Source organism: Rousettus aegyptiacus, unplaced genomic scaffold (genome assembly GCF_014176215.1).
Source record: "Rousettus aegyptiacus isolate mRouAeg1 unplaced genomic scaffold, mRouAeg1.p scaffold_m13_p_5, whole genome shotgun sequence".
Lineage (NCBI taxonomy): Eukaryota > Metazoa > Chordata > Mammalia > Chiroptera > Pteropodidae > Rousettus > Rousettus aegyptiacus.
This window is the reverse complement of record NW_023416308.1, coordinates 121733854-121756485: the sequence shown is the minus strand read 5'-3', so window position 1 is coordinate 121756485 and position 22632 is coordinate 121733854. Positions and strand designations below refer to the sequence as shown.

General features: G+C 66.7%; 2 protein-coding genes and 1 long non-coding RNA gene across 5 annotated transcripts; 2 read left to right on the top strand and 1 right to left on the bottom strand.

Moving 5' to 3' along the window:
• Positions 1-5364: 5364 nt before the first annotated feature.
• On the top strand, positions 5365-12147 carry NLRP6 (NLR family pyrin domain containing 6). Its single transcript, XM_016137206.2, has 8 exons — positions 5365-5465; positions 6152-6432; positions 6593-6631; positions 6784-8551; positions 9356-9448; positions 10414-10584; positions 10660-10827; positions 11217-12147. The coding sequence occupies exons 1-8, from the start codon at positions 5437-5439 to the stop codon at positions 11353-11355; spliced, it is 2688 nt and encodes an 895-aa protein (XP_015992692.2). The 5' UTR covers positions 5365-5436; the 3' UTR covers positions 11356-12147.
• Positions 12148-12572: 425 nt separating this feature from the next.
• On the bottom strand, positions 12573-15244 carry LOC118602927. The gene is made up of 2 exons (XR_004951012.1): positions 15163-15244; positions 12573-13267 (listed from the first exon to the last, which is right to left on the bottom strand). It is a non-coding gene; the product is annotated as an uncharacterized LOC118602927 (long non-coding RNA).
• A 120-nt stretch (positions 15245-15364) lies between these two features.
• On the top strand, positions 15365-20994 carry PGGHG (protein-glucosylgalactosylhydroxylysine glucosidase). 3 transcript variants are annotated; one of them, XM_036220639.1, is made up of 13 exons: positions 15365-16044; positions 16251-16461; positions 16532-16967; positions 17777-17896; positions 18266-18397; positions 18553-18664; positions 18869-18941; positions 19026-19162; positions 19258-19391; positions 19507-19602; positions 19845-19942; positions 20017-20228; positions 20314-20993. In XM_036220639.1, exons 1-13 carry the CDS (start codon positions 15786-15788, stop codon positions 20367-20369), a joined length of 2076 nt encoding a protein of 691 aa, XP_036076532.1. In that variant the 5' UTR covers positions 15365-15785; the 3' UTR covers positions 20370-20993. The 3 variants fall into 3 exon arrangements, with proteins under 3 accessions (XP_036076532.1, XP_036076533.1, XP_036076531.1); XM_036220638.1 differs by having other exon boundaries at positions 15380-15485; positions 15761-16044; positions 18869-19162; XM_036220640.1 differs by lacking the exon at positions 19507-19602 and having other exon boundaries at positions 18869-19162; positions 20314-20994.
• Positions 20995-22632: the final 1638 nt, after the last annotated feature.

The window sequence follows — 22632 nt, the reverse complement described above, 5'->3', positions numbered from 1 at the left end:
CCACTGGGTGCGAAGTGCAATCGCTTTATGGTTTTTAATCAGATTTCGGGTTTAGAGCAGTTTTAGGTTAAAGAAAAACTGCCCGGAGAGAAGAGTGTGTGCACATCCGCCTGGCCCAGCCCCGGTCGGCACGGCCGCCTGGCCCAGCCCCGGTCGGCACATCCGCCTGGCCCAGCCCCGGTCGGCACGGCCGCCTGGCCCAGCCCCGGTCAGCACGGCCGCCTGGCCCAGCTCCGGTCGGCACGGCCACGCGTCCAGCCGCTGCGTCCCTTCTGACACGTGAGCCGATGGGATGCAGCACTGTTACCTGAGTGCTGGTTTACGGCGGGGCTCGCCGCGGGCCCTGCGCACTCGTGGGCTTGGGCGCGTGAGTAGCGCCATGTGTCCACCATCATGGTGTCACACGGAGAAGTCCCACCACCCTGAGGATGCCCTGTGCTCCGTCTGTGCACCCCGCCCACCCACTACCCCAGACGACCCCTGACCTTTCACTGCTTCCTTAGTTTTCCGTTTTCCAGAGCTGGAATCGCACACCACGTGGCCTTTTCAGAATGACTTCTTTCACTTCGTAATGTGCACGGAAGGTTCCTCTGTGGCTTTCCGCGGCGGGAAGTGGCTGCAGTCTGTGCTCCCGGCCACGCGGATCGGGGCCCCGCGGCTCCGGGCCTCGCTCCGTCCTTCCTTCTAGGTGTGTCGCGCTCTCCCACTGCTTTAACTTGCACTCCCGGCTGCTGAGCATCTTTTCATGTGCTTATGTTCATCTTCTCTGGTGAAGTGTCAGGAGCTTTTGACCATTTTTTATGCAAGTCATTAGTTTTCCTCCTGTTGACTCTTGAAAGTTCTTTGTGTATTTTGGATAACAGTCCTTTATCAAATGTCTTCTGCAAATATTTTCTCCCAGTCTCTCAACAGTGTCTTTTGCAGAGCGGACATTTTTAATTTTAGTTAAGTCAAGCATATAGCTTTTTCTTTCGTGGATCATGTTTTTGGTGTTTTATCTAAAATGTCATCGCCAAACCCAAGGTCACCTAGATTTTCTCCTATGATATCTTCTAAAACTTTTATAGTTTTGCGTTTAACATTTAGATCCATGATCCATTTTGAGCTAGTATCTGTGAAGGTGTAAGGTCTGGGTCTAGATATTTGTCACGTGGCCATCCAGTAGCGTTTGTCGAAAAGACAGCCTGTCTTGTCGGATTGGCCTCTGCTGCTTTGTCCGAGGTGCGTGGACTGGGTCCATATGGGTCTGCGTCTGGACTCTCTGCCCTGTCCGCTGGTCTGTGTGTCTAGACCTTTCCAACGCTCACCATCCTGATCACGGTTCCTTTACAGCAGGTCGCGAACCCAGGAAGCGTCAGTCCTCCGACTTCCAGGGTCTTTTGCCTCCATATTAACTTTAGATAAGTTTGTTAATTTCCACAAAATAAGTCGCCAGGATTTTTAAGGGGACTGTGTTGACCCTGATAGATCCATTCAGGAAGAGCCGACATCTTAACACTGAGGCTTCCTGCCCACGCACGGGGCCGTCTCCGCGTTGGCTTAGGGCTTCCCATCGCTCCTCCGAGCCTGAGTTCTCACCCGCGTCCTGCTCAGCCGGTGCCCGGCCGTTTCACTTTTTGGTGCTACTGTAAAAGACATTATGATTTGATGTCAAATTCTAATGGTTCGTTCCTGGTACATAGAAAAAAGTAATTTGTGCCTTATCTCTATTTTTCTTGGTTAGCCTGGCTAGAGGCTTATGAATTTTACTGGTATTTTCAAAGCACTAACTGGCTTTTCATTCTTCGATTTTCTCTATTAGCTTCCAGCTTTCAGTTTCATTGACCTCTGCTCTGATTTGTATTATTTCCTTTTTATGTTACCTTTAGATCTGATTTGCTTTCCTTTTTCTAGTGTCTTAAGGTAGAAGCTTATGTCGTTGATTTCAGAGCATTCTTCTTGTCTACTGTATGCACTCAATATTATAAGTTTTCCTCTAAGCACTACTTTAAATAAATCCCATAAATTTTTATTAGCTATTTTTTTTAATTTAGTAAAACATATTTTTAAATTTCTCCCGAGACTTCCTCTAGGAAACTTGTGTTCAGTTCAGTCGTTCCAAGTTATGGGGTTTTCGAGCACTGTAGGGTACTGTTCTTTTTCATTTGTTTGTGAAAGTGTGTGTCCTGGCCCAGAGTGTGGTTTCTCTTGGCAAATGTCCCACGCGTGGTCGAAGGGAAGGCGTCCTCTGTGGTGTCGGATGGAGTGGCTGGTCGATAGGTGTCAATTCGTCCCGTCGGTGGACGGCGCCACTGAGTCGGGCTGCCCTTACGGGTCCTGCCTGCCTGGTCTGCGGCTACCGGCTGCTGGAGGGGGGCGGTGACTCCCAACGCACCCGCGGATTCCACCGCCGCTCCCGCCCTTGGACGGCTTCTTCCCCCTGCAGCCAGCACCGGTCCTGGGCGCACGCACGTTAGGGCTGTGCATCTTCTTGCCAAACTGACCCTTTTGTCGTTATCTGTGCCCCTCCTGATTCCTGAGGATTTTCCTTGCTCTAAAGTCTACTGTCTGAAATAAACGCAGCTGCTACGATCTTCTCTTTCCAGTTTTATTGGGACATAACTGAGGTGCGAGACTGTGCGCTTACGGCGCACGGGTCTTGGTTTCGCACAGTCAAGAGGCCCCCAGCGGCGGTTTGGGGAGAGGGGGTAGGGAGGGGGGCAGGGGACGCTTTGGCACGGCAAGAGGCCCAGAGTGTGCAAGAAATGACCACAGGTTCTCATGAAATTTTCCTGGGTGGTAAAATCCCCATGGGAGGGACCTTGGAGGAAACTCAAATGCAGCTTACGTTATTTGTGAAAGCTTTTAGAGTTGAGCCTGCAAAGCTGGCCCTGCTCAAAAGCTAAACCTTGCGGTGATAGAAATCGAGACGGAAATGGCCTTGCGTGCAGCTGGCTCCCCACCCTCCCCTCCCCCTTACTTCCGCTCCTGTCCCCTCTCCACTCCCTGCTCTCCAGGGCCCCCTCCCCGCCACCCCAAGCCTCCCGCTCACCCCAGTGCTTGCAGGTGTCACCCCGGGGCGAGGGTTCCAGGAATCACTGATCCCCCGCTATTACGGCCTTCCCCGGCTGTTATCAGCAGGTGCTGAGAGTTTGCAGGGCAGAGTTCACTCCAGGAGGGACTTGGGCAGCCCAGAACAGAAGCAACCCGTGTCACCCGGCCCCAGTCGTCTGGGCCCACCCAGTGCCATCTCAGTTCCTTTGACAAAAGGAAAAGAGCGTTTAGAGGAAAAGTTCATGGTCAGCAGTGCTGAGTGCTGGGCAGAGGTGACGTGAACTCAAAAGGGAACCGGGCGTAGAAGCTCAGACCTTCTTGGTGGCCCCAGAAAACAGCTTCCTAGGAGGGGCCACCCACGGAACCTGAGTGGTGACGATAACTAAAGCCCCTGCTGTGCTAAGATGTGCCATCTCGCCGGTGAGGCAGCGGGGGCACAGAGAGGCTGAGTAACGGGCCCGAGGTCACCCGGCCCGGACGCGGCCCCGGACAGTCTGGCTCAGGAGCATGTACGCTTGACCGTGGCACTTTCCGTCTGAAACCACACGGGACGGGGCGGCACAGTCGCGGGGAACTCGCTTTCCAGGATTTGTGCTGTGGAGACAGAAGATGAAGGTGCCTCTGGGGGAAACGCAGCAGCGGCCCGTCCAGGCCTGGAGGAGCGAGAGTGCGCGAGGACATCTCAGGGGCACCGTGGGGGTGTGGCCCAGGGCCCCGAGTGCCACCCGGGTCTGCGAGGCCCAGACTGTCCACAGCCCAGCGCTGAAACGTCTGCGTCCGCTGTCCAAGCTGTTGCTTTCTCTGGCAAAGCTCCGCCGGCAGAATGCCAGGGAGTCAGGGGCCACGACCCACAGAGGACTCACGGGTCACCCCCGCAGGCAGCCGAGGTGGGCTCTGCTCGGAGTTCGTCTCCAGGACCCTGACCCCAAGGAGACGCCGGCCACGCCCCTACTTTGCTGGGTGCTCCCAGCGTGCCTGACGTGAGGCTCCCACCCCTGCTCTGGGCTGGCCCAGGGCAATGCTGCCCACGCGGGGGGTGGGTGCCTCTCAAGGCTCTGTAGGGACAAGCGAGAGGCGTCCCTTATAAAGCACAAAATGCCCCCAGGACGTGTGCTGGCCTGTCCCGTGCCGCAAGTGGCTGCTTGGACCCGGGCAGGAGTTCAGGGTGCAGGAGAGGGCAAGGAGGCCACAGCCTTGACACCCTGAGCCCTCCTCGAGGAGATGTGGGGGACATTTGTCTAAAATAGAAAAACAAATCACAGGAGAAAAGGGCTCTGGGGCCTTCCTCCTGAGGGGACAGCAAACAGAGGCCGCCCGCGGACGCGGACGCGGTCGCAGACATGCGCAGTCGCACACATGCGCAGTCGCACAGGTGCTCGCGGACGCGGCCGAGTTTGTGGCCTGTGGCTGCCGAAACACGTCGCCGCGAACTCAAGGACCTCGAACGACGTGCATGTGTTCCCTCGGGCCTGGGGTCCAAGGTCCAGGATCCATGTCCCTGAGCTGAGGTGCGGGCGCCGCCCCGCCCTGCCCCCCCAAGGCACAGGGGAGGACGCCCCGCCCACCCACCTCTCCACGCTGAGTCCCAGCGCCCCGCCACCCCAAAGCCAGCGGCCCGGCACCCTGCTTCAGTGCCATCGTGCCTCCTTCTGGCCCGAGCCCCCTCTGCCTTTATCTTATGGCACTTTCAAGGCCATCTGGGGCCCACCAGGACAATCTCCTCCTCTCAAGATCCTGGATTCAGTCATATCCGCAGGGACCAGGGATTAGGACTGGATATCCTTGGGGACTATCACTTAGCTGACCACAGATCCTGCCACGCAGACATTAACGGGGTCACCTGTGCTCCCCCAGCAGTCGTGTGCACCCCCCACGTCCGAACCTCTTCTCATCGGCCTGCTCAAGCCGGGCGCCGGAGCACCCTGCTCCCCTCTGCCCGTTCCGCCCGCGCCTGCGGGCCCGCCTTCCTCTGCCGTCGGCACTGCCAGCGCTCTGCTCCCAGGCTCCTCTCCCTGCGAAGCCCTTCGGAACACAACCGACTTCGAGGCCTTAAAGCTTAAGCCCTAGTTCTGAGCCAGCCACCTCCTCCATGCAGCCCACCCTACTCTGGGGTTAGTTACAGCCATACCTCACAGCCACACCCCATGGGTCTTCAAAGAATGTTAACCAACTAAAGGAAAGTAGGGAATCAAAGGTCACCACGCAGAGCTCTTAAAGGGCGGCGGGGCGTGTGTGCCACAGTGCCCTGGTTTGAGAACTTGGTGGCTGCCTGAGAGCAGCCGGCCCTGGGGCATGGGTGGGGCCGGACCCCCACCCCCGGACTCACTCCAGTCTGCATGTGGCGGGACCACCTCTCTGATCCCCACCTCTGCCCCTGAGCTCTAGAACAACGTGCCGGGTGCCATGGACCAGCCAGAGGCTTCCTGCTCCGGGTGAGTGCTGGGCCTCAGATTGGTCACTTGGGGGACCCGCTGGTCTCAGCCCTCTGGGGCTGCTGCCTCACCCTGCTAACCACCTGGGGCCTCGCACCCCCACATCTACACCCTCCCCCCACTCACCCGGGCTGGGGATTCTGAGGAGCACCCTGGGGTCCGTGCCCCACCAGGGGCTCAGACTCAGCGCCTCCTCCATGCAAGACCCCCAGACCAGGATTCAGGAACACAGACTGGGCAGGGGGAGGGAGGGGGCTTGTGCTCTCTGCTGAGGCCAGGGCAGAGAAGGCAGGGAAGGGGGAGCGAAGGCCTCTGGCACACCTCGCCCTGGGCGGCCGACCTGGCAGCCAGGTGTGAGAAGGCACCAGGCAGGAAGGGAGGCAGGGAGCAGGAAGGTGCCCCCAAGCGCTTGGGTCAGCAGTGGCCAGGGCCCGCCCTGGAGTTCCCCAACTTCATCACCAGGCGGCGTCGTGCTCAGGGGTAAAGTCCCTGAACCCGGTCCTGGGAGGGACAAAAGCCCATCTCTGCAGAGCTTGGGCTGGAGCTCCTGGGGAGTCGGGGCGCACCTGAGCTCCTGCCGGTCGTGGGCGCCAGGACGACGGGTCGGGGTCGAGGGGCGGCGGCGACGAAGCCGGGGAGGGTCCCGGGACGCGGGACGCGCGCTGACCGCGCCCGCCCGCTCGCAGCGTGGAGCCCCGCGCCGCCGCCGCCCGCGAGCTGCTGCTGGCCGCGCTCGAGGATCTGAGCCAGGAGCAGCTGAGGCGCTTCCGCCACAAACTGCGGGACGCGCCGCTGGACGGCCGCAGCATCCCGTGGGGGCGGCTGGAGGGCGCGGACGCCGTGGACCTCGCGGAGCAGCTGACCCATTTCTACGGGCCAGAGCCCGCGCTGGACGTGGCCCGCAAGACCCTGAAGAGGGCGGACGTGCGCGACGTCGCGGCGAGGCTCAAACAGCAGCGGCTGCAGCGTGAGCGCGGGGGGGGGGGGGGGGGGGGGGCGGGTCGCCGGGGTCCCCGCCCCTCTGTCCCCTCGCGCCTGGGCAGAATCCCGTCCCGGCGCTCTCGGGGGCGGCCCTGAGCCCCCCCGCAGGTCCGCGTGGCCTCACCGCGGGTCTGCCTCCCTTTCAGGGCTCGGCGCCAGCCCCTCGGCGCTGCTCTCCGTGTCGGGTAGGTCGGCGGTCCCCGCGGCTGGTCCCAGGGAGGAGCGGGCGGGGAGGAGGGCTGCGGCGGGGCAGGGGAAACCGAGGCCTGCGGCGGAGGGCGGCCTGGGCCCCGGGCGCGGCCGGCCCAGCCCCGCCACCCTCGGCCGCCTCCACCAGAGTACAGGAAGAAGTACCGCGAGCACGTGCTGCGGCAGCACGCCAAGGTGAAGGAGAGGAACGCGCGCTCCGTCAAGATCACCAAGCGCTTCACCAAGCTGCTCATCGCGCCCGAGAGCGCCGCCGCGGAGTCTGAGGTGCCGGGGCCCGAGGAGGAGCCGCCGCCGGAGCGCGCTCGGCGCTCGGACACCCACACCTTCAACCGCCTGTTCGGCCGCGACGAGGAGGGCCAGCGGCCGCTGACCGTGGTGCTGCAGGGTCCGGCGGGCATCGGCAAGACCATGGCGGCCAAGAAAATCCTGTACGACTGGGCGGCGGGCAAGCTGTACAACGGCCAGGTGGACTTCGCCTTCTTCCTGCCCTGCCGGGAGCTGCTCGAGCGACCCGGCGCCTGCAGCCTGGCCGACCTGATCCTGGACCAGTGCCCGGACCGCAGCGCGCCCGTGCGGCCGATGCTGGCGCAGTCCGAGCGGCTGCTCTTCATCCTGGACGGCGTGGACGACCTGCCGGCGCCGGGGCCCGGCGAGGCCGCGCCCTGCGCCGACCCCTTCGAGGCCGCCGCCGGCGCGCGCGTGCTGGGCGGCCTGCTGAGCAAGGCGCTGCTGCCCGGCGCGCGCCTGCTGGTGACCACGCGCACCGCCGCGCCCGGCCGGCTGCAGGGCCGCCTGCGCTCCCCGCAGTGCGCCGAGGTGCGCGGCTTCTCGGACAAGGACAAGAAGAAGTACTTCTTCAAGTTCTTCCAGGACGAGTGGCGGGCGGAGCGCGCCTACCGCTTCGTGAAGGAGAACGAGACGCTGTTCGCGCTGTGCTTCGTGCCCTTCGTGTGCTGGATCGTGTGCACCGTCCTGCGCCAGCAGCTCGAGCTTGGCCAGGACCTGTCGCACACCTCCAAGACCACCACGTCCGTGTACCTGCTCTTCATCGCCAGCGTCCTGAGCTCGGCGCCCGCGGCGGACGGGCCGCGGCTGCGCGGCGAGCTGCGCAAGCTGTGCCGCCTGGCGCGCGAGGGCGTCCTGGGGCGCAGGGCGCAGTTCGCCGACGCGGACCTGGAGCGGCTGCAGCTCCGCGGCTCCACAGTCCAGACGCTGTTTTTCAGCAAGAAGGAGCTCGCCGGCGTTCTGGAGACCGAGGTCACCTACCAGTTCATCGACCAGAGCTTCCAGGAGTTCTTTGCGGCGCTGTCGTACCTGCTGGAGGGCGAGGGGCCGCCCGGAGCACCGGCTGGCGGCGTGGCCGAGCTTCTGAGGGGCGACGCCGAGCTGCGCTGCCACCTGGCGCTCACCACGCGCTTCCTCTTCGGCCTGCTGAGCGCTGAGCGCACGCGTGACATCGAGCTCCGCTTCGGCTGCGTGGTTTCGGAGCGCGTGAGGCAGGACGTCCTGCGGTGGGTGCAGGGCCAGGGCCGCGCCGGGGCGGCGCCGGAGGGCGCGCAGGAGGCCCAGGCGCCGGAGGGCGCTGAGGAGCCGGAGGGCGCTGAGGAGCCGGAGGACGAGGACAGCGAGTTCAACTCGCCGCTGGAGCTGCTGTACTGTCTGTATGAGACGCAGGACGCCGCCTTCGTGCGCCAGGCGCTGCGGGGCTTCCGCGAGCTGGCGCTGCGGCGCGTGCGCTTCAGCCGCATGGACCTGACCGTGCTGAGCTACTGCGTGCGCTGCTGCCCGGCGGGACAGGCGCTACGGCTGGACAGCTGCCGGCTGACCCCAGCGCAGGACAAGAAGAAGAAGAGGAGCCTGATGAAGCGGCTGCAGAGCAGCCTGGGCAGCAGCTCGTGAGTCCTGGGGCCGCCACGCGCTCTGTGGGCCTAGCACATGCTGTCGCCTGGGAGTCGGGGTGTGAGGGCTGGTTCTGCCCGCCCCTGGCGACGCAGCCTCCCAGTGACCACCTCTTCCCCCCTCCCAATACCCACAGCCGGGCACATCCAGGCTCGCGTCGTAGCCTGGCCACCACATAGCTGTGGACTCCCCCCCACACACACACACACCGCCCCACCCCCGCTTTCTCGTAAGTTCTGGAAGACACGGGGCTCCCCATGCCCTGAGCGGCTGCACCTGCTGTCCCCTCCCCCAGAACACTGCTTGCGGCCCAGACTCCCCCAGCTGGCCCGGGGCCCTTTCGCCCCAGAAGGGCCCCGCTAACCACCATATGCCATGACATCTGCCCACACCATCTCCTCCTCCAGACCCTCGGCCGCTCGGGGGCAAGGTCTGTGTCACTGTGGCCGTGCACTCGGCTCCAACCCAGCGCCGGGCCCAGCTGCTCGGCATCTGTCTAGGGAACGAGCGTTAAGACGCTGACGGGCTGGGGCCGCCTCCTGCAGGTGCAAGGACAGATGCGGACCAGGGGTGCCGGTGACAGGCCACCGCTGGCTCCCGCAGACGACGGCGCGGGGGGCGCGCAGGGCCGCAGACGAGTCGCTTCACTCTGGGTTTGGGGTGCAGCGGCAGAGGGGTCCCGGCTCAGCGTGGGGGGAGGGCAGAGGCAGCTCCGACACCTGACGACCGCAGGAAGGGCCCTCGTACACGGAGGGGCCTGTAAGGGGGCCAGGGCCTTCACCTGCCTTCTCTCTCCACAGTGCTCAAGCCGCCGCGAGAAAACCCCAAGCCTCCCCTCTGCGTCCACTCTGCGAGGCCATGGCCGACCAGGAGTGTGGCCTGAACAGCCTGACGTGAGTGACCGTGCCCCAGCCCCTGGGGACACCGAGCAGGATACCCTGGGCAGGGCAGAGGTGTGGCCCTGCTTGGGGGTGGCTGAGAGCCTGGAGCCTCTGGTGTCCTGTGCTGGGGTGGACAGGTGCTGCCCACACAGGGGCAGACGAGGAGATGGGGCAGGGGCTCCGTCGCCACTCAAGGGCTGGTCTGGAAGGGCGTGCGCCCCAGCTCAGTGGGAAGCAGCTGCGCCCTGCAGAAGGGCTGGAGCCGCTGGGAACGCTGGGTGGGCCCCGTGGATGGAGGCCTGTCCGCGCTCCAGCCCTCCCCATGTGTGGGACGAGATTTCACCTCGGAGGGCCACTCGGCCACAGCACTGCCCAGGTGCTGTCAGCTGTCACCCTGAGAGCAGAGAGAGAGAGTCAGGACGATAGTAGGAGCTGGTGCTGATGGGCGCAGTGGCAGGGCCCGTCGTGTCGGCAGGACATGGTGGCGCAGCTCGCAGGGGGCGTTTCCGGCCCCCCGCAAGCAAACGCAGGGAGCCGGCAGGGTGATCAGCACCTTCGGCTGTCAGTCCCACCCGTGAGCGAAACACATGGTGGCGTTCGGCACAGCGCTGTTTATAATGGCAGAGAAGGAGGAAGGGCGGGACTGCCCGACCGCTGGGGACTGCCGGCCACGCAGCCAGGTCCCGCCTTAACCTGACGGACCGCGCGCGGGGAAGTGTGGGCGACGTAGGCACAGGCTCCTCGGAAAGCTTTGGCAGGACAGTGTCCTGGGGAAAAGTGGAGCGCGGGCCGGCACGTGCCTGAGGGGTCAGGTCCCACTGGGACACCCACCGTGACAATGAGCAGGGGAGGCTGTGGAGCCAGTGCTCCTCGGACTGAAATGAACGTCAGCCCCCAGGGAGCGGGCAGCGTGCGACCCGGGGTGCAGCGAGGTGGCCGAGGGGCCTGCACACCGGCCGTGTGCTTCTCACCAACAGGCTGAGCTACTGCAAGCTCCCAGATGCGGCCTGCGGCGACCTCTCTGAGGCCCTGAGGGTGGCCCCCGCCCTGACGGAGCTGAGCCTGCTGCACAGCGGGCTCAGTGAGGGCGGCCTGCGTGTGCTGTGCGCGGCCCTGGCCTGGCCCGGGTGCCGGGTGCGGACACTGAGGTGAGGCCTGGGCTGGGAGGGGCCAGGGGAGCAGCGGGGACCCGCGGCAGTCCCTAAGGTCAACCGGACCCCCAGGGTGCAGCAGTCCGGCCTCCAGGAAGCCCTTCAGTGCCTGGTCAGCACGCTCCGGCAGGGCCCTGCCCTCAGCACCCTGGACCTCAGCGGCTGCCAGCTGTCAGGACCCACGGTGACCTACCTGTGTGCCGTCCTGCAGCACCCGGAATGCCGCCTGCAGACCCTCAGGTGGATGCAGGCCCGGGAGGGGGGCAGGAACACAGCCTCTCAATCCCAGGCTGGGGTGGGGACCTGGGCACTTCACCTGGCCCTGGAGATGAGCCCTCCGGGCCCCCCCCAAGTGACCACTCTGACCCACCCCTAGAGACACACCTCCAGAGCCATGGCCCCGGCCCCTGGCCCCGACCACCCTGCCACACCGACGTCCATCTGTCGTCTGGGGCCCATGGCCACAATCTGGGTCCGTGATCCCTACACCCTGACTGGCCACCTTCTGTCACTGTGTACCTTTGGCACAACCTGGGCCAACAGCCCATCACTGCCCCACCGCGCCCCTGTCACTGCCTCCCCTGAGCCCCGACTCCCCCCAACTACCCCCCCCCATCCTGCTCCTGCAGCCTGGCGTCCGTGGAGCTGAGCGAGCAGTCACTGGAGGAGCTGCGGGCCGTGAGGACAGCGAAGCCGGGTCTGGTCATCACACACCCAGGACTGGACAACCACCCTGAGCTCTCCGCGAGCTTCAGCAGTGCCCTCTGAGGCCCGGACAGCAGAGCAGCGAGGAGGGCTCTGGGCAGCCCTGTGCGGGGCTTCCCCACGCCAAGGGCAGGGGCGTGGCTTGATCTCTGGGCAGCTCGTTGGAGCCCGCGGGGCCCTGGTCAGGCAAGGGAGAGGCTCAGAGGGACAGGACGCTTCGCCTGGTCTGGGATGCCCCCCCACACACACGCTGGGGACAGGTCGCGCCTCTGTCCTCCACACCCTGAGGCGACGCCTCCCTGTCCTAGGACCCTGCTGCTGTCCCCTTGCAGACACTTCCCAGCAACAATAATGATGCCGAGAGCTCCCGGTCCCTGAGCGCCTACCCCGTGTTGGCCTTTTCCTGGTATGCTGGGCGCAGAGTGACAGCATCACAGACCCCGCCTCCAGCCCCAGTGTGGCCTCACAGCCCAGGGCTCTGCCCCTGGGCCAGAGGATCAAGCGGGGCTGACCCTCGACCAGAGGCCAGCGGGTCACCGTCCCTCCCCAGGAATCTAGGACATGGCGTTAGAAGGGAAGCCTCCTGAGCCTGACGAGTCCGCCCACTGTCCGCCGTCTGCAGGCGGGACGGCGGGAGAGTGGGCAGGGCAGCTGTGACGGCCTGGGTGGCTGGCAGCCGCCCACACTGGCAATAAACTCTGCTTTGCGTTCGTTTCTCCTGGTGTCTGTGGCACTTGGCAGGGCGCCCCGACGAGCTTTCCTTCAGCCCCTCACCCGCGAGTGTGGGGCGGGGCCTTTGTCCCCATCTCACAGGTGAGGGACCGAGGCTCTAGGGCCAGCCCGACTGCAGGGAGTTCTGAGGCAAGCTTGGCCGTGAGGACAGGGCGGCAGTGGACCGCCCTCGGGTCCTCAGGCCTTGTCTGCTCCACGCTGGGGCACCTGAGACCCCAGTGCAGGTGGAGGGGACCTGGGAGCCGGCCCTTCACTTCCGGAGGAAATGCCCTCCTCTCGTCCACTGTCTGGTCCAGGTGCAGCTGCTGCCCCCTGGGGCCAGCACCCCCCCTCCCCGCCGGAAGACAGCTGGGGCAGCCATGGGGGCCGTGGAGGGGGCAGCAGGCAGTGGGTGGGAGAGCGCCAACCGAGGGTCTCCTGCAGCCGTAAGGGACCCGGGAAGACCTAAGTGAGGGCAGCTGAGGGTGTCGTGAAGAAAAGTGTCCCGGGCCCCGGAGAGGGCCGTCCCGGCCGGCTCAGGCCTCTATGGCGAAATACCAAAAACGGGATCTTATCGACAACGAGGGTTTATATCTCACAGTGCTAGAGGCTGGAAATCCGGGGTTGAGGTGCCAGTCAATCCAGCGTCTGGCGGGGCCGCTCTTTCCGGTGGCAGATGGCTGTCTTCTCGTGTCGTCCCGTGGGAGAGCCAGCTCGCCCTCTGGGGTCGGATAAGGACAGTGATCCCGCTCCCGATGGCCCTTCACCGCATGGACTGAAGGGCCCCACCTCCAAATACCATCACATTGAGGATTAGACTTCAACGGATGGGCTCTGGGGACACAAACGTTCATTCCACAACGGGGAGTCATCTTGGGGTGTCACAGGAGCAGCAAGGAAGCCAGGCTGACCGCAGCGGAACGGGCGAGGAGGCTGGGCTCGCCCTCCGGGCACCGTGGCAGTCTCCCGAGCAGAAGGCACGGTCTGGCCTGGCCCCTTGGGACCGGAACAGAGGCAGGGAGCGTGGACGGTGCCCACCCAGGAGGTCGCAGAGGGAACAGTGAGAAGTGGCCTGGAAGGTGGGACCGTGGCCACAGGTGACCTGAGCAGCTGGACTCGCGGTCGTCATCGCCTGTGCTGGGGGAGGCAGCAGAGAGCAGGTTCCAGGGGACGTGTGGGGTCTGAGTGTCTCCAGCTAGACGGCTGGACGGAGCGCTCAGAGCACATGTGTCACCAGGATCGGACATTCGGCTCCACCCAAGGCCTGAGAAACAAGCAGGAAACAGGTCCCCAGCAAAGCCCGCAGCGCCCAGGTGGGCAGGTGGAGGCTGAGAGAGAAGGGGCTGCCAGGGCCAGAAGGCAGGGGCAGAGCGAAGGGAAGGGCTCCTCTCCCGGAGGACTGTCAGCCGCACCCGTCACTGCTCCTCAGGGGAGACAGCTGGGGGGCTATAGCCAAAGGCCGGGGCCCCTCTCGGCTCCACCCCGCGCCACTGGGTTTTGAGGTCGAGCTTGGCGCCTGCTCCTCACGGGGGTTCACGCGGGTTCCGGGGGGTCCTGGCCGTCCCCGCACGGTCCCCGCACGGTCCCCACACCGTCCCCACACGGTCCCCTCACGGTCCCCACACCGTCCCCTCACGGTACCCGCACGGTCCCCTCACGGTCCCCACACCGTCCCCACACGGTCCCCACACGGTCCCCACACCGCGGTCCCCTCACGGTCCCCACACGGTCCCCACACGGTCCCCGCACGGTCCCCACACGGTCCCCGCACGGTCCCCTCACGGTCCCCTCACGGCCCCCACACCGTCCCCTCACGGTCCCCGCACGGTCCCCTCACGGTCCCCTCACGGCCCCCGCACGGTCCCCTCACGGTCCCCACACGGTCCCCTCACGGTCCCCGCACGGTCCCCTCACGGCCCCCACACGGTCCCCACACGGTCCCCTCACGGCCCCCACACGGCCCCCACACGGTCCCCACACGGCCCCCACACGGTCCCCTCACGGTCCCCTCACGGTCCCCTCACGGTCCCCGCACGGTCCCCTCACGGTCCCCGCACGGTCCCCGCACGGCCCCCACACCGTCCCCTCACGGTCCCCTCACGGTCCCCTCACGGTCCCCTCACGGTCCCCTCACCGTCCCCTCACGGTCCCCACACCGTCCCCACACGGTCCCCTCACGGTCCCCTCACCGTCCCCTCACCGTCCCCTCACGGTCCCCTCACGGTCCCCTCACGGTCCCCTCACGGTCCCCTCACCGTCCCCTCACGGTCCCCTCACGGTCCCCACATCGTCCCCTCACGGTCCCCTCACGGTCCCCACATCGTCCCCTCACGGTCCCCACACGGTCCCCTCACGGTCCCCACACCGTCCCCTCACGGTCCCCTCACCGTCCCCTCACGGTCCCCACACCGTCCCCTCACGGTCCCCTCACCGTCCCCTCACGGTCCCCTCACGGTCCCCTCACGGTCCCCTCACGGTCCCCTCACCGTCCCCTCACGGTCCCCACACGGTCCCCTCACGGTCCCCGCACGGCCCCCACACGGTCCCCTCACGGTCCCCTCACGGTCCCCTCACCGTCCCCTCACGGTCCCCTCACCGTCCCCTCACGGTCCCCACACCGTCCCCTCACGGTCCCCTCACCGTCCCCTCACGGTCCCCGCACGGCCCCCACACGGTCCCCTCACGGTCCCCTCACGGTCCCCTCACCGTCCCCTCACGGCCCCCACACCGTCCCCTCACGGTCCCCTCACGGTCCCCTCACCGTCCCCTCACGGTCCCCACACCGTCCCCTCACGGTCCCCACATCGTCCCCTCACGGTCCCCACACCGTCCCCACACGGTCCCCTCACGGTCCCCTCACGGTCCCCGCACGGCCCCCACACGGTCCCCTCACGGTCCCTCACGGTCCCCGCACGGCCCCCACACGGTCCCCTCACGGTCCCCTCACGGTCCCCACACCGTCCCCTCACGGTCCCCTCACCGTCCCCTCACGGTCCCCACACGGTCCCCTCACGGTCCCCGCACGGCCCCCACACGGTCCCCTCACGGTCCCCACACGGTCCCCACACCGTCCCCTCACGGTCCCCACACGGTCCCCTCACGCTCCCCTCACGGTCCCCTCACGGTCCCCGCGCCGTCCCACCAGGTCCACAGACGCACCTCGCGGCCTCACGAACGCGAGCGCGGGGCCCCGAGCCCCCCCCGCGCACCCCGCGGGCTGAAGCCGGGGCCTCGGGGCGGGGCCCCCGCGCCCGTCCCGCCCCGCGTCGCCCCGGGGGCGGGGACTGCGGGCCCTTCCGGCCGCTTCTGCCTCTGGCCCTGGAGCGCCCCCCGCCCCCGCCGGCTGCCGGCCCCCCTCTGCTGGCGCTCGCCCAGGGCTCCCGGGGCTGCCCCGCTGCGCCTCGGACTTCCCGCCCTGCCCCCAGCACGGCCTCCGGGGGGCAAACGTCCCCGACCGACGCCTCTCCACTTCCCAGCACCAGGTCTGGGGTTCCGGGGGGTGTGGCTTGGAGATAGCAGCCCAGTTAGGACTGAGGCCCTCCGGCGGGAGTTTGGGGGGCTCGGTCGTGTCGCTTGAGGTCATTTTTAGGCGGCGTGAGCACCTGTGAGGGCAGAGGGTGTTTTTGGGGTGGCCCGAAGGTGAGGGCTCTGGAAAACCAGGCCGCCAGGGTGTACCCACGACCCTCCCCTCCGCTAGGGCAGCAGAGCCAGAAGGGAGAGGCCCGGCTGCCGGGGGCCTTCACCCGCTCTTTTCCAGGCACCCCTTTGGAGCAAGCCTTTCCATGGCAGATGCCACTGAGGACCCAACCGTATTCACGGCCCACTCTCTGCCCAGTGACCCCCGACTCTGGGCCACCGTGACCAACGCATACTTGGGCACGCGTGTCTATCATAACGTACTACACGTGAGTGGCGTGTACAATGGGGCCGGACGGGACACACACCGGGCCATTCTGCCCAGTCCCCTCAACGTCCAGCTGGAGGCCCCTGCAGGGACAGGAGAGCCGCTGACCAAGACCTTTGGCCTGGACACTAACACAGGTAGCCACTTCCTTTCCTGCCCCCACAACCCCCATCTCGAATTCAGGATGCCTGACACACAGAGAGGCCCGGGGACTCCCAGACTGGCAGCCCAGGTCCCTAGGCAGGACAGCCGGGCTCGGGGGGGGGGGGGGGGCCCAGCTCACTGAGGGGGCAGACGGGCGCGGGGCGCTCAGCGGGGCGCTCAGCGGGCGCCGCGCCCGCAGGCTCCTTTCTGCACACCGTGGAGGACTCCGGCTTCCGGGCCTCCCAGCGCATCTACGCCCACCGCACGCTGCCTCACGTCCTGGCCTGCAGCGTGTCCCTCACCCGCCTGGCCGCCGGGAGCCGGCCCATCACGGTGCTGCTGAGGTCGGCCTTCTCCCCAGAGAGCCCGGACTTGGCCCTGCAGCTGGGGCCCGACTTCCGAGGAGCCAGGTGAGCAGGGCGGGGCCGGCAGGGTGGCGGGGGAAGGGGCTGGCCCCTGAGACTGGCCGTGCTCCTGCAGGTACCTGCACGGCCACACTCTCACCCCCGAGCAGCCCGGGGGGCCACAGCAGCAGGTGCACATGCTGTGGACGCCGGTGCCCCCAGCCCTGACGCTCGCGGCAGGTGAGGGCGTCCGCACCTGGGAGTTCCTGGCCGTGGTGGGCGGCAGCCAGGCCGAGGCCCGGACCTGCCTTGGCGAGGCCCTGCGGCTGCGGGCAGAGCGCGCCCTGTACCCTGCCCACGCCCAGGCCTGGGCGCAGCTCTGGGCCGGCTGCGGCCTGGACGTGCGGGGCCCGCTGCGCCTGCGGCAGGCCCTGCGCGCTGCGCAGTACTACCTGCTCAGCGCCCTGCCCCCGCCCGGGGCTCCTGGGCTCGCCCGCCACGGCCTCAGCCCCGGCGGCCTCTCCAACGGGAGCCGTGAGGAGTGCTACTGGGGCCATGTCTTCTGGGACCAGGTGTGTACCATCGCCCCCAGCACGCACCTGCCGCGAGGCGGGCGGCGCGTAGGCAAAGAGGGTCTTGCAGCTGAGGACACAGGCGTGGCGGCCGCCTCTGCCCTGCCTGCGGTGGGGGCCGTGGTTGGGGACGCACAGGGGCCACAGCACAAGAGAAGGCTTCCTAGAGGAGGTAGCATCTCAGCCAAAGGGTGTGCAGGGGTCTCATGGAGAAGCGAGTGGGCTGAAGAGACCAGAAGGTCCGAGGCCCAGAGCTGGGAGGGGTGCGGCTCTGCTGGGGGTGGCTGTCTTCGGGGGCTGGAAGAGCAGCTGTAAAGGGAGCTCGCTGCAAAGCCTTGAGACCTTTTAACTGGGGAGCGACCTGGACAGATGCGTGTTCTAGAAAGACCCTGGTGGCTGCCGAGGGAGCGTGGGGGGAGGAGGGGGAGGCCTTGGACAGTGTGGGAGCCACAAGCTGGGACTTGGTGACCTTGCAGGGGAGGGTCCAGCAAAGCCAGTGCTGCGGTCCACTTCACAGGCTGGGCTCAGGGAGGCTGGGTCACCACTAGGTCGTGCTCCCGGCCCGGGCTGCCCACACGCAGAGTCTGGCCTGAGCCCCTGGCCAGACCCAGATGCCCGCTGGAGATGTGAAGCCCTGGGCTGGGGATGGGACGTGTGCTGGGCAGATGGGGAGGGCCCACCAGAGACCCAGGTGGGCCGCACGGCACAGTGCCGGCTCCCAGGCCCTGCCAGGGCGGAAGGTCCTGGAAGGGCCGGCGGGAAGAGAGGGTGTGAGAGCTGGGACAAGGGACCCTTCGCTGTGCCCGCAGGATCTCTGGATGTTCCCGAATGTCCTGGTGTGGCACCCGGAGGCTGCCCGTGCTCTCCTGGAGTACCGCATTCGGACGCTGGCCGGGGCCCTGGACAATGCCCGGAGGCTGGGCTACCAGGTCAGAGGCGCCTGGGCAACCAGCCTGCAGGGCGCCACAGGGCTCCGTGTCACGAGGCCCCACCCAGGCCGCCACCCCTCACCCCAGGCCCCCTCTCTGGATGTTGCCGGGGTGTCCTGGGTTCTTACAAGGGCCCAGCAGCCCGTACCGTGCAGCTGGGAACAATCGGGACCCACTGGGCCCTTCACCGCCCTGTGCTGGGCAGCACACGACAGAAACCGGGCAGAGGCCACCTGGCCCACGCTGGGGTCACGCGTGGCACTCGGAGCCAGCAGACCCCCACAGAGGCTGCGGGCTGAGAGCATGGGGACACGTGCGGGCCCCCTCCCCCAGATCGGACTCAGGCCTGCTCCACCCTGCAACGCACAGGGAGCCAAGTTTGCCTGGGAGAGTGCGGGTTCCGGCCTGGAGGTGTGTCCCGAGGACATTTACGGGGCCCAGGAAATCCACATCAACGGGGCAGTGCTCCTGGCCTTCCAGCTGTACTACCACAGCACCCAGGTGAGTCGTCACCGTGCCTCCGGCCATGCCCCACGCCCGGCCGGGACGTCGTGGCTGGGGCCAGCCCTTCGCTTCCGAGCACGTGGAAATGCCGTGGGCGGCGGGAACTAGAAACACGGTGCCATGGCCTCCGTCCCGTGCTCCTGCTCCTCCAGGACCTGCAGCTCTTCCAGGGGGCGGGCGGCTGGGACGTGGTCCGTGCCGTGGCCGAGTTCTGGTGCAGCCGTGTAGAGTGGAGCCCAGAAGAGGAGCAGTACCACCTGCGGGGTGAGGGCGTGGGGGGGCGGGTGTCGTGGGGGCAGAGCAGACGGTCATAAGGCAGGGGGTTGAAGGGATGGGGTCGTCATGGGGCGGAAGAGCACACGGTCCCCAGCTGGGGGAGCAGGTACAACTCAATGCCTCGTGTGATTTCTGTCACCTGATGTTAGCCAGGACGGGGGCAGTAAGCACCCTCTTGCCCTGTTTGCCCAGGAGTCATACCCCCCGACGAGTACCATTCAGGGGTCGACAACTCCGTGTACACCAACGTCCTGCTCCGGAACAGGTCCGACCTGAGCCCGCCCCAGCCCCAGCACGCGGGGGCCGGTGTGCCGGAGCTGCAGCTGCCTCTCTCCACCTCTGCCCCTAGCCTGCGCTTTGCTGCTGCCCTGGCCAGGGACCTGGGCCAGCCTGTCCCCAGCCAGTGGCTGGAGGTGGCCGACAGGATCAAGGTGCCCTTCGACCCAAAGCACAGCTTCCACCCTGAGTTTGATGGGTACGAGCCTGGTGAGTGGACCCGGAACCCCTCCAGGGCCCCTTCTGGCCTCTCTCAGGACCTCGTGCCAGCCCTGGACTCCCCGTCAGCAGCATCTGTCCCCCAGGAGAGGAGGTGAAGCAGGCAGACGTCGTGCTCCTGGGGTACCCCGTCCCCTTCTCCATGAGTCCTCGTGTTCGCAGAAGAAACCTGGAGGTTTACGAGGCTGCGACGTCCCCCCATGGCCCTGCCATGACCTGGGTGAGGAGACTGGGGAGTGGGGCGGCAGTCCTCATGGTGGCCCCGCCCTGCCCCGCTGGCTGCGGTCCGCCTTCCGCACGCAGCGGACCTCACGGCAGCGCGTCCTCCGCCCCAGAGCATGTTCGCCGTGGGCTGGATGGAGCTGAAGGAGCCCGGCAGGGCATGGGGCCTCCTGGAAAGGAGCTTTGCCAACATCACGGAGCCCTTCAAGGCCAGCCTCCCCCCGGCCCCCACCTCCCCGGCCCCAGCCTCCCCCCGGCCCCAGCCTCCCCTCCAGCTCACCAGCCTTCCCTCACGCCCCTGGGCTGTGGGGTTGGGAGCCCAGCCTTGGGCCACAGCAGGGTCACAGCCTGGCAATTCCCTCGTGATCTGGGGCCTCCTGGGAGCAGAGGCAGTGGCTTCGGGAGGGTCTGTGTCTGGGGTCCCCGCACTGACTGCCTCGCCCCCCCGCAGGTGTGGACAGAGAATTCCGATGGGTCGGGGGCGGTCAACTTCCTGACTGGCATGGGGGGCTTCCTGCAGGCGGCGCTCTTCGGGTTCACCGGGTTCCGGTGAGTGCGGGGCCCAGCAGAGGGCGTCACCTGGCCGCTGAGGGCCTTCCTCACAGATCTGTCCCCTCCCACAGGATCACGGGGGCTGGCGTAACCTTTGACCCCATGTGTCCTGCTGGGGTCACAGGCGTGAGCATCTCCGGCATCTCCTACCAGGGGAGCAAGCTTGACTTCTCCTTCTCCGTGGGCTCGGTGACAGTCAAAGTCAGGGCCCGAGCAGGGCCCTGGGCGCCCCCACTGGAGGTCGAGCTGTGGCCATCACAAGCCCGGCTCCCCCTGCCCCCAGGTAGGGCACTGCCCCAGACCCCGCCAGGGGCCCAGGGCCTGTGCCAGGGCCTGTGCCGCCTCCCACGAAATGCGCCTCCCCGCAGGACGCGAGGTTTCCTTCCCTTGCTCGGCTGGCCGGATACAAAGGTCCTTCCCGTAGGAAGCAGAGACAGTCGTTCTGCTCCAGGAATTTCCAGAGAGAGCCTTTCGAAGGTGCTGGACACCTGCCAGACCCCACAGGACCACATCTGGGCCACCCTCGGGCCCTCCGCCCCACTGCCTCCCTCACCCTGGCTCTGCCTGGGGCTCTGCTCCTGAACCACCAGCACCGTGGCTTCCGGGGTGCCTCTCGGGCCCTACCCTCCCTCACTCCCTGTGCGGTGGCCCTGCCTGGCGGCACCCACCCCTCTTTGACGCCCTACTGGCCAGTCGTCCCCTCCCACCCACCCCCACCTGGCAGCGAGGCTCGTGGGCTCCAGGCAATGTCTGGGTCCTTTGGCCTAAGGGTCAAGTCTGAGCCCCTTTCCTCCTTGACCCCATGGCACCCCACACCAGCCATGTCTGTGCCCGGCCCTCTGGGCCGACGCCTGCGCCTGTCCCTTCGCCAGGCAGACAGCTCTGCTGAGGAGGCGGAGGCGGGCTCAGCTCCTGCCAGGGGACAACGGGGCAGGGCCCTGGGGAGGGGGCCTCGGCCCAGACCTGCTCAGGACTCACGGTCACAGCCCAGCACAGGAGCGCGCCCAGCCCGCGTCGCGGAGGGCAGGCGAGGTGCGTCCAGGTGCCCTCGGCCGGCATGGGGACTCGGCGCTTACAGGTTTTGGCTCCTCTGGCCTCTGAGCCGCTTTGCTAAGGTCAGACAGCCCGTCACACCTTTCCACAGCCGGGTGGGGTGCAGAGCAAGCCCCGGCCCTGGTCCCCTCTGTCCTGGCCGGGCTGCCCTTGGCTGGATGCTCTGCCCAGATTCCCCTCCTGGGGCCTCAGCCTCTCCCTTGGCACATCCAACTTGGGTCCTCGGGGAATCGCAAGAAGGAGGGGGCACAGCGCCCACCACCCGGATTGCGGTGAGGCTGGCCTGCGACACCAGTCCGCCCAAGGCATTAAAGTGCGGGAAGAGCCGGTGTGCGGAGCCGGTGAGCTCTCCTTCGAATGTGGGCTTGCCTGTGGGTCAGGGGTCAGGTGGCCACTCGCTCAGTAGAGCAGTAGGTGGGTCCTGTGGTCAGCGCCCCGCCTCTGTCCCCTGGCGAACTGCTGTTCTCTGTCTCCTGCAGAGTTAGTCCCAGGACCCGTGGACGCCACCTCGGGAGGGAGAGGGAGGGGGGTGTCTGTGCGCGCGGGGGTGGGGGCAGCACGTGGACGGAGCGTGGCCCAGTTGCACACCCGTCGGCACCAGCGCCCTGAGGACCTCGGCTGGCCGTGTGGCCCAGGCCCAGCAGGCGGGGACACAGCCGGGCGGGAGGGGCCCCGCACCTGCAGGACTGACGCCGCGGGACGTCGGCTGTGGTGCATGCCACGCGTGTGCGCGGGGCGGGGACCCTCTGAGCGGACCGGCCAGTGGCCGCGTGTGCGCGCCGGCGTGGCTGCTCAGGGGCCCTGGTAGCCAATGGCTTGAACTCGGTCGAGGCCCCTCCGCCTGTCCACGAGACGGCCGGAGGCAGGGAGGGCTGCTGGTGACCTTCCCACCGCCTGGCTGGACGGCGCGCTCTGACCCCAGCACCTGGGCTAATCAATCGTCTTTGCCCCGTCACGACCGGCAGGCCGTCCGGTGCTTGGGATCACGCAGTCAAACACACACAGGCCTGCGTACTCAGCGCGGGTCGGTCCCTTTGGGGCCAAGCCTGGAGCTCAGGGCTGGCATGTGTCCTCCACCCTGGTCCCAGCCCTGGCACTCTGCCCTTGTCCTTGGTCCAACACGGGACCCGTGCCCAGCCTGGGCCAGGGCCCCGTCCCCATCCCCAGGCCCCAGCCGGCACATGCCTCTGCCGCCAGAGGCCGGCTCGGAGCAGCAGACGCTCCTCATCGTGGGGCCGGTGGCCAAGGCGCCATCTGCGCTGGCACACAGTGAAGTTGGCTGAGCCAGCTGTCGGGGAGGGCACTTTGGGGGCTCCAAATACAGCAGTCACACAGAGACCTCCATCCCCAGCCCAGGCAGAGGGGCCAGGCAAAGGGGGCTCCCTGGGGACAGACGGGCCCCTGGGTGGAGTGCTCCTAACACCGAGCCGCCCTGTGGTTAAGGCCCCTGCAATTAGCCGGCCCTGTCATTGGCCTGGCCACAGCGCAGCGAGGGGACCTCGCCCCTCGCCACACAGGGCCTGCGCATGTGTTCCCAGGCCCGCCTCTGTCGGGCCGCGGGTTCCGGAGGTGGAATAATAGAGAGACGCATCCAGCTGCTCAGAAACGCCCTGGACCCGCAGCCCCGCCCCACT